Here is an 11,033-nt window from a genome sequence, read left to right on the forward strand (position 1 = left end):
GGGGGGGGGGGGGGGGCATTGCCCCATTGGAACCAGAAGTCCTGCCCTGTCACATGGTCCATGACATAAGAAGGCCCGCCCATCTGATGCCAAACCTTGCTCTGCTCGCCATCATGTTGGTCCCAGAATCCCCTGCCCCCATCAGATGGTCCCTGACATCAGAAGGTCCACCCCTTGACTGGAAAACACTGCCCTTCTGCAGGGCCCACCCTCGTGGGGTATGGCTTGCCCCTGGGGGCCCAGCAAGTGAAGTTTAGGTTAGATAATGGGGAAGAACTTTCTTACTAGGAGGGTAGTAAAATGCTGGAACAGGTTACTCAGAGAGCTTGTAGGATGTCCATCCTTGGAGGTTTTTAAGACCCAGCTAGACAAAGCCTTGGCTGGGATGATATAGTTGAAGGAGGCTCTGCTTTGAGCAGGTGTTTGGACTAGATGACCTCCTGAGGTCCCTTCCAACCCTCCTTTTCTATGATTTTAAATTCTGTCCTCCAGGCCACGAGGCACAGGCACAACCTATCAAGTAGTGAGGGGTTTTGACCTCCTTTAACAACCTGTCCCATTACCCTCAACCAAGTGGGGCTTTGAGGGGCGTTGAAGCTCCCCAAGAAAGGTGCCAAACCAATCAAATCGAGGGCTGCACACACACAACCTTTCAGAAGAAATCATTTTAACAAAGTATAGATTTTAAAAAAAAAATCATTTACTGAAAATCAAATACCTACTGTGACATTTTAATTTTATTTCAAAAATGTTTTTGTCCTGATTTGTATATTAGAGTCGTGCATATAAAGGTAGTTGCATAATAGCTCAAAACAGTCTTACTCTTTTCTGTATTGTTTGGGGTGGTAGGGGTGTGTGGTTGGGGGGGTGTGCTGGGCTGTGGGTATGGTGGTGGGTGGGATGTTTGGACGGGGTATAGCAGGGAGTAGGGTGTGTGTGGGTATGATGGGGGCGGGTGGGGTGTGGTTTCCTGGAGGGGCCACTTTCCATCCATCCATCCACCCACAGGAGGCTGCTGATTGTGGCAGGGAGGTGGAGTTGTATAGAAGGTGGCTGGGGGCTGGAGCCCGGCACGCTAGGGCAGGAGCCACCCAGCTTTCTCCCTGCCTGCTTTTTGTGATTTGGCTGAGCCGAGCCCCTCCATAGACAGGGGGTAGGAAGGTCTCTGCACTACCTACCTGGTTCACAGCATGCTGCAAAGGGGTTGGGGTGGGGGCAGCCAAGCCTGGTGCTGCCCACTCCCTTGGCTTCTGTCCCACACCTGCCCAGCAGAGCTTCAGCTGAGCCCACTCTGGCTCCTGCTGCTGCTGCTGTGCCCATCTCACCCACGTGTCTTGTGTAGCTGTGTGCCAGGCTCTCAACCCTTTTTGCTTTGTGAGGCAGCCAAACTCCTCCATACACCTCTCCCCCAGCCCCCAAGCCACGCATGAGTGGGACCAAAGCAAAGGGTCCCAGCCCCACGTTTCTCATGCTTCTGAGGAGTGGCTCGCTTCTGCCTCCAACTGTGGAAACAACTCTATGGGTAGCTGGAGGGCAGTGAGCTGCAGGCAAAGTACCCCCACCTTCTCCCAGCAATGCTGCTGCTTCCGCTCCCTACCTGCTGCCTACAGCACTGCAGCAGAGACAGGAGGACGAGCTGCTGAAAGGAGAGGGAGCCAAGCAGTTCCCTGGGGCTGCAGCTGCGGTAGCGGCAGCCCCATCTGGACACTGTGAATGCCGGCTGGGGCCCTAGGGCAGCATTTCTCAACGCTTTAAGTAGCAAGTACCCCCTAACTTCTGAAAATTTTAATAAGTACCCCAACACTCAGTTTTCCAGGGGATTTTATATTTACAGACTAATGTGTGCCATATGTTGGAAGAACGGCTGTGTATATAAGGCTGTGATATAACAGATGTCTGATCTGGTGAAAGTAGGGTTGCCACCTTTTTACACCAGGGATGCACAACTCAAGTGTGTACCTGGGCTAGAGGTGATGTTGGCCAAAGCTAGGAGGGCTGAACCCAGTGCTGCGCAGAGCACGGTACGCCAGATTATTACTGGGGGATTTAAAGCACCGCCCAATGTGCAGCACACCACATTTTTTACCATAGTTTTGAGAGGAAAAGAGGATGAGAGAGAGAGAGTATTGGGGTACCTGCGTACCCCCTGCCTGTCTCACATACCCCCAGGGGTATATGTACAACAGATTGAGAAACTGCGCCCTAGGGGTGAGGATGGGAACACAGTGCACTGGCCTGGGCAGGAGCATGGGGGGGCTTAGCCCCATTACAAGCACAGCAGATACAGCCGGGGGCTGAGTCTGATGCACTTAATTGGTAGGTGTCCACCTGCGGGCTGGATCCAATCAGCTGGTGGATCTGGCCCATGGGGCACATTTTGCTCACCCCTGAGTTAAAGTATAACAGCTGCTCCCCCTCTCCTTTTGAAAATACTCCAGGGGTACATTTGTCCATGTTCTTAGATATTTATTGAAATGTTTTTCCCTTTTTGTAGGTGACTTAGGCTGTGGACAGTCTTTACATTTTGTGCTGGGTAAAATGGGTTTCTCCTGGCACAAAATGAGAGCAAATTTTTTATTTTTTTATTTTTTTTGCAGAAAACTGGCTCTTCTGTTAACAAGAAAAAAAGAGAGAGAGCGAGCTCTTCTTACCTGAAAGATCTCTCTCCTCTGGCAGCAGCTTGAGGCTGACTTTTAATCGGTGGAATGCTGGGGGTATCCCAGTATGGGGTTAACTGGTATGCTTAACTCAATACTGGAATACCCCCAGCATTCCACAGTCCTCTGATATCCCATGAAGGGGGGAGTGAGATCTCTGGCTCCCTGATAGCACACCCAGAGTGAGCTGTCAGTGAGACCTGCAGGTACCGTGCTGCTGCTTAAACGTTCTGGGGGACTGGGCTCTAGAGACTGGAGGATATTCCACAGATGCACCCATCTTAGACCTGGCTGGTCCCTCATTCCATACATGGTTCCAGGGTGACCTGTAGTCAGGCATGGGGTGGCCTAGCAGCACTCGCTTTGCTTCCCACCCTTTGCATATGTGGGGGTGGTCCTTATCTGTGAAAGAGGCAGGCAGCAGAGACAGCACAGCTACTGCCAGCTGATTCCCAGACGGCATCAGCTGGAACCAGTCTGTCTGCCATGGAGACAGAAGTAATGAAGAAGCAGCTCCCTATTGCCACCTCGCTGGAGAGCGCACCTTGGGACAACTTTTCTCTCTCCTGTCAGGCAGCTGGAACACTCCCTTGTCTTGCCACGTTTTCTAGTGCTACAAATTTTGGAGATTTGAATGCCTGTCCCTAGTCTTAGTTAAGTGTATTACATGCTCAGAGGCATAGATTTGTGCCAGTAAGGCATAAATGTGGTTCATGTTATCAGCCGTGACCTGCGATCACATGATCCATTTCCTGTATGCATCAGTATTTCTCAAAATCATGACATAACTATTAAAATATTCCAAGAATTAACTACAGTTAAGAAATAATTACTAGTCATTGTACTGAGTTCACAAAACAAATGTGCCTTTTCTTTTTAAAAAGAAAATCAGCTTCTGGGCTGTATAAATAGACTTCTGCAAACATAAGCAAAATCAGCCCAGTGAACAACAGCAGTCATTATACTTAACTTTTACAGAACTAGAAGCTTCAGAGCAATATTTGCCAGCATAGATGCCATTGCTCACAGAAGGCTCTTTTGTTTTATAAATTAGTTGAAAAACTGCATGTACTGTTGTCCGGTTAAAAGTTTTGAGACCAACAGTTATGCTGAAGATAGTGTTTTCAGTAGTTTTTAGATCCACCAAAATATTTTTTCATGTAACTTCTTGTGGATAGTTTTAAACACAAGAGCTATTAAATAGCACAACAAGTAGTGAATATTTTTTTTTTAGAGACTCAAAGCGGAAGAGTAATGAGCTGGAGTGTTTGCTCATCAGTTCAGAAAATATGTACAATTATTTAGGTGCCTCATTATGTAAATGAGGCTGACTTTTAATCACCCATTTCTGAAAATCTTGTCTTACTGCTTTAGCTCACAGCAAAGTGCCTCCAGTTTTTAAAATGAAGTAAACATTTCCAAATGCTTCCTTCAAAGAAGAAAAAGCTACTTTTCTTTCACCAGGCCAAAACTTGTGAGACAAACTGTAAGCATGTTAAAGTAGCTTGGGTTTTTATTTCCATAAGCTTAATTCCAGGTCTTTAGACTTTTCTACATGGATCCAGCCATAAGCTTGAGACAAAATTACTGTTTAGTTCAACTCTCCCCATGTTCATCAGTTTCACTTAGGTATAGAAGTAAGGACATAATTACATCAAGTCATCTGCTAAGTCTACTTATTCATCCTAGGTCTGTATTTAGGCACCATAAATAGAGGTTCTGATTCTCTCAACTTCCTATTTTAGCATCTCTGAAAATGAGGCCACCTGGTTTTTTAGCTGTCTAAATATGGTTTTTTGTCCCTAACGTTAGGTACCTACATATGAAAATTTTTGCCCTAGGCATCAGACATTTTAAGTAGCCCTCATATTTTTCTGTGAACTCTCAAGTTTCCTTAGCAAACGTAGTTTTCCTGTTCTAAGAGCAGAAAAAGGAGGCGAGGAAGTGAAGGAATTCAAGGTGTTTAAACATTGGAGGAAAATATTTTATAAAAATGCAGATTTGGGGACTGAGATTTTGTTGTTTTTGGAATACACACAGTATGTGAAGGTACTGCAGCATAATTAAAAATAATGGGAATGTTTATGTGGTATTTTTATTGGTTAATCTTAACTTTTATTTTTGCCTTTTTTAACTCATGAGGATTGTATTAATGCCTCAGGCTGTCATGTAAAGCAGTGTGTAACAAAGATAAAGAATGCCTTTACTTATGAGACCTATTTACAAAAATAATCAACTTTTTTACTTAGATATTGTACATGAAAATCTGAAAATGGGATCAGATGGTGAAAGTGACCAAGCCTCTGGGACATCCTCTGATGAAGTTCAGTCTCCTACAGGTGTTTGCCTCAGAAACCGGATACACAGACGGATCTCGATGGAGGTAATCAGTTTTCCCATAAGGACCCAATAAATTAACATCTTTTAAATTGCTGTATTGAATTGTTTGTCTTCCTCCCAGTTTACTTGGAGGCAAATTCATTTATATTCAGTATAGAATGATTTTGTTATGATGCAAGGGGATCATTACACTAATTTCTATTTCTAGCAGTCAGTCTTCAGAATTTAGTTATTACTGGCAGTGTTTATAATCTGTTCAGCATGAAAAGCCAGTTATTGTTTTGAAAGTATTTGATTCTTAAATGCAAGCAAGGAAAGAATTTATCAGGCTTTCTGGGATATTAAAGGCTAAACTCGTAGTGTAGAATTGATGCTGGGTGTCAACTTAAAACAGCTTTTTGCAGTAAGTACAGGCATGCAGGAAGGAAATGAGGTGCTGGGTAACCCAGTCAAGGAAATGTTCACATGTTTTGTGAGTTTTTCTGTATCTGTTGAAAAAGACTTAATGCTCACTTGTTCATGTAATACTTTCTAATCCACGTAAAACTTCTGAAAGTAAATACAATAGAGATGGTCTTGACTGCTCCTGCCTTTCTCTCTCTTCCTGTTTTTTAATGAACGGAACCTCACAGGACTGTAAACAAAAGGAGGAAAAAGTATTTTATGAAGAACTATGAACATGGTTTCCTTTATTTATGACATTCATTATGAATACAAGCCACCCTTGCACTTGCTTTGTCATTTCCCCCAGCAAAAGAACAGAACTTTTCCCTGTTTCTTAATTCTAATAGTTCTGATTCAGATGTGCCATTTTGGCAGTAATCTGTTAAATTCTGTGGTAGGTTGCATATATAGGTATGTACTGGAGGTTAAAATCTGCTACATGAAAATTGTTTAAGTGTAACAAAATGCAGGGCTTTGGAAAATGCTTCTGGATTATTTGATACTTGAAACTTATCTGCCAAAATGAGAACTACAAGGTATGTTTCTATCCTCAAGTAATTAAAAAACATTGTTGATTAATCCATTAATCCCTTAATCACTGTACACTCATTTGGGGGGTGGGGAGACATTATTTTGGTTAAAAAAATCCTAAATTCATTTTTTGTTTTTTATATGCTAAATGCCTGATCCTTAACCCTTTGAAGTTGCATCACTGTTTTAGATACTTTAGGATTAAGTCCATTGAGTTATGCACAGTAAAAGAAGTCCTGCTTCAAGAATTTACATGTAAAAGACATAGGAAAACTTGACAGATTTCTTCTGCCCCCTCCCCCCAATACTTTTAAATAGGAATTTCCCGCATACCATCTGTATCTGCTAAATATTATTGTATTCTTTTGAGTTGACAAAATAATGCATAGAATGCAAACCTATTAATCAAAAAGTAACCATTTATAAATGATTCTTTAAGCTTATAAAACAGCTGTAATATCCAACTGCTGGTAGCTCTGAAAGTATTTCTCGTCTTAGTTTGTCAGTTTTATTTAACAAATATCCATTTCTTTATCTTTGCTTAATTCCAAATGTTTGTTTCTAAAGCAGCTGAAATTAACATGATACGGTTTGTTTCTTTGTCTGTTGACTGGTACTGTACAATCAGTGAGGTCATGATAGTTCTGGCATCTGTTTCTGTGCATCCTGTGAATAATGAGGCTTTCCTCCCAAAATGTTTCAGTAGTGATGTAGTGATTTTTAAAGATAAGGGATTTTTTTTTAAAGTGATTTTTACCACAGCTAAAGAACTGGTTCTGAATTTTCAGAGTAGCTGTAGCTACTTGATTTTTTTTCTCCTTAATGGATATATGAAGCTTATTTGTTAACAGTATTATTGGTAGGAATTTTACATTCGTGTTTGTGCAGCACCCAGCAAAAGGGGAACCTTCTAAGCTATTCTGATAATTTGTGGTACCAGCTGAAACAAATACACCCAGACAGAGAAAGTCAGTTACAACGATATGCTTTGTTATTGTTTGGCCTTTGGCAGGCTGCAGTGAAGGCTTTGATTGAGATCCGCTGCTGATGCTCCCCTCCCTGCCAGTGAAATATGAACTTGTTTTTCATTCCAGCCTGAATTTACCATTTTTGCTTGCTTGATATTTGGTCTATTTTTTGATATTGTACCTAATCTTTCACATATGGGACTACTTGGAAAAAAAAATTTATTTTAAAAAACAATAACTAGAACTACTCTTTTTAAGGCTGAGAGTTGGGACTGGCAAGCTGATGGGTCTTTTTTTTAAGGCTGGAATGTAACCAGATTTTTTTTTAACTTAACTGAATTATCTCTAAAATTTTGTATACCCATTTGTTTGCAAATTAACAATCCATCAGAAGAAAAAAAATACAATTTTCTATGCACTTGTAGAGGAAAGCTTGTGTACTCCTACTCCAAAGCTGGACTCTCTTTACTGTTAATATCAATTAACATGTCTCAGAAGTTTTCCCCATCCAAGCTTCAATATTGGCCGAAAGTGTCTTTTAGCAAATACCTTTATGTTCAGAATACTAGAAATTTCACTCATTGTAGAGTTAAGCAAGGTGACCATCAGAGCTCTGAAGAAGACAATAAGCTTGCTACAAAAGGTTTTTCTTTGATCAAAGTAGTATCAATATAAATAGGTTGTGAATATGATTTCAGTTAATATTCAGTATCAGAATTCAGATATCTCCCTTTGAATGATAGTAGTCTTTGATTGTGGCTATAGTAATGAATGCGCTGAAAGAAGTAAACTGCAGGTGCTATAATTTAATTAAAACCAAAACCATAAGTAAGGTTTTGACATATATGGAGAACTGATGATGCAGATTCTCTTTCCCATGGTATTTGAGAAACGGAGTTCAGCTGGGTAAAGGTTTAATTTTATTTCAATATATTTCTTTTAGCCTAAAACAAGAATCAACAACCCCCAGCACATGTGCCAGAGCATGGGACATGCTCTGTTTTGGGGTGGCTATAGCCCCCCTAACCCTCCTTAGTGCTGCCCCATGGGCTCCAGAGCCCCAAATGAACTTTGCACCAGCAGTGACTGTGCGCACCCCTCTGGGCAGATGGCAGGGAAGGGACCAGTAGAAACCATGAGTCCACAGATATTCAGGATTTTCTCTCAGAGCAAAAATGGCCACTTTAATAGAAAATAACCCAGGAACAACCAGGGTTAAATGGCTTCTGGGAGAGTTTCTCCTGGAGAAGGTAATCTGTGTACACATTCTCTTCTGAGAGTATCGATGACAGTCCTCCAACATCCCAGGTGCTTTTCCCCACTTCCCCAGTCCAGGGCACTCTATTGCTTGCTGGACTGGACTGTTTCAGCTGAGCAAGTAACATAACATGCTCCTTCACAATCCCCACATTGTGCTGCAGGGAGATGGGACAGGGAGACCCTGAGCAGTCTGTCAGCCAATTAGGGCTGCCCTGGGCCCTGTTGCCATTTCCAGGCATGCTGAGATGTGAGTACTGGGCCTTCCTGGCTGTGCAGTGTCATCGCTGAAAGCTCTCTGCTCTTCAGGGGCTCAGCATTTGAATGTCTGTTTAGATAGCTCCAGGTAAGTTTTTCTACCTGGAGAACAAATCTGGGACAATTCTTACAGATTATTTGAATGTGTATACGCAGTCCCAGAGATTCCTTTGAAAGCAAGCAGCATCTATATGACAGATGACCCATAGGCTTTTTCACAATCCAAGGATAGTTTTTAATTCCTTGTACTTGCCTGAACATTATAATTATTACAAGAGTGCCCTTTCTGAAAGAGGGTATTAATTCAGGGGGGTTCCACATTCAAAACACTGGACCTGTCTGAGAATATCAGCTGCATGTGAATATTCTGGAGACCAATGCTTCAAAGACCATGTATCCCACAAAGTTATATGGTTCAAAATGAAGTTCAGGCCATCACAATTTACATTTGCATTCCCCACCTGCCTCCGAAAAAGGCAAGGAAGCACTCTGCTTTTGACCTAGGTTTTTTGTCTCCTGTTACTATAAAGCCTTGTAAATTTTTGTCCCACAGAGCATTCTTAGTCGTCATATATCTGGAAGGGAAAGAGAACACAGTTCCAAAGGGACCAAATGAATTCTTTCATAGATCCTCCTGACTATTCTCTAGATAAGGAAATTCATAGATCATACCTTATTTCTGTGAAAGTTCTAACTATTTTGTGCTACTGCCATGGTAAGGTGTTGGTTGTACTCTTGTTGCCTGTTCTTTACCTGTGGCACATTAAGGCTGTTTAATAGGTGCTTTGTGGTTGTGGTGTTAGAGTACATGTTCTTGTGATTGCTTTAGGATAACTGGCCACTTTTGAATACAGGGACTAAACTTGATTGCCCAGCAGGCCTCTCTTTCAGGCCTGTGTTCATAACTTGATCTTTGACTCCCAGCTTTAAAAAAATGTTATGGCCAGGAAAAAAAATGTCTCCTGCTCTAGGGCACTTTAAAGACTTCATTGGCAAAGAACTCTTCCTCCAAATGGGGAAGGAAGCTCCTGTATGTCTTCCTACAATTTCCTATGAATTCCAGAGTTCTAGGGCAATTCCCAAATTCCCAAACTTTTTCTTATTAAAACCCCTTCCAGATTTACCAGCTGCACACGTATCCCTACCAGCATACGTTTTATATTTTAATCCCTCAAATGTCAATGATTATTATAATGAAAATTAAATCCACCATTACACAATTTCTCCCGCATACTCCACTGAGATGTTTTGCGTACCTCCAGTGGTGAGCGTACCACAGTCTGGGAGCCTTTGTTCTAGGGAGACAGTATTCAGTGGTCCTAACAGTACCATACTGGTCCAGGCAGATATCACTTTCATCTCATGCTGACTCTCAGTGTTGGTCCTGTGTGGTCTCATCCAGTCGTACAGTGCTGCTCAGAATCAAAATCAGGTCACCTCATTATTTCTTTGCCAGCCTTCACGATCCATGGCATGGTACATCTAAGCATATGGTTGCGAGGCCATCTGTCAGAAGGAGGGTTTTTTTTCTTCTTTCTAACCTGAAAAAAATGTCACTGTGATTCAGTCAGGATATCTTACAGTGTCTCACCACCTTCTTCATCTTAGTCTCTCTTAAGTCCTAATATTTGGCAGCTACTTCAGTTTGCTCATATGCTACTTGAAGACATTGTTTTTGGAGATTTCTTTCATCTGATTGGTCTCGGACTTCCATTTATAGGGCTTTTTAACAAAGGAATTTATCTGTTGTATCAGTGGTCTCTTTTTTTTTAAACTGTCTGAATTTGTGAGCTATCTTATATCAAATAATATTTTCTTAGTGGCAGCGACTGAAGTTTGCCACATAAACAAGCTTCCAGTTAGGGCACACTTTTTACTGGATTTTGTAAGGGTTATGTATTAGGGCTGTGCATAGCTTCGGGTGCTGATTTGATTCGCAGGAGATTTGGTCCAATTCAGTGTCCAAATCTTCAAATCCAAATTGAATCAGGGGCCAATTAAAAGGTTCAAATTGATTCAAAGCTCTCCAAATCAATTCGGAAAAGATTCAGAGAGCTTCAGAGATTCGGGTAGTCTCTGTTGGCTGCCGCAGGGAACTGGACCTGGACTCCCTGCTGGTAAGTGGGGGGCAGGGGAGGGGTCTGTGGGGGAACCCCTGCCAGGCCCCATCCTGTGCCTGCTTTCCCAGCTCTCCCCCTGCCCCCCCTATGGCTGCCTCGCTCAGCCCCAGCTCCCAGTTGTTTAAGAAAAGCTCCCCCCACCCAACTGCTGCTGCCAGGTGGGGGCAGTGATCCCCACTGGTCCATGCCGTGTGGGAGGCTCTGTCATGAGCCCCCCAACCCCTGCCTGCTTTCCCAGCTACCCCCATGGCTGCCCCACCCGCCCCAGCTCCTGGCCCTTTAAAAAAAACAACAACAGAAAAATGACTCACCAGCTGCCGCAGCAGCCTCAGGGCTTCGGGGGTCTTGTGACAGCCCCCCACGGGGCAGCAGGGATGCCCCCCACCACCTGGCAGGAGCCTGAGAGTCGGGGCTTGCTTTTTTTTTTTTTTTTTTTTTTTTTTTTTTTTTTTTTTTTT

The 11,033-nt window shown here is 42.8% G+C and overlaps 1 protein-coding gene across 1 annotated transcript in view; it reads left to right on the plus strand.

Moving 5' to 3' along the window:
* CDK17 (cyclin dependent kinase 17) overlaps nucleotides 1-11,033 on the plus strand; it is a 184,850-nt gene that overhangs the window by 125,443 nt on the left and 48,374 nt on the right. The window contains exon 4 of the mRNA XM_019515050.1: nucleotides 4,907-5,040. Within this exon, the coding sequence (XP_019370595.1) occupies nucleotides 4,907-5,040 (134 nt within the window). The remainder of the gene's footprint in view (nucleotides 1-4,906; nucleotides 5,041-11,033) is intronic.

The sequence above is a fragment of the Gavialis gangeticus genome, unplaced genomic scaffold, assembly GCF_001723915.1.
Source record: "Gavialis gangeticus isolate Ggan-Ray unplaced genomic scaffold, GavGan_comp1, whole genome shotgun sequence".
In the NCBI taxonomy this organism is placed as follows: Eukaryota; Metazoa; Chordata; order Crocodylia; family Gavialidae; genus Gavialis; species Gavialis gangeticus.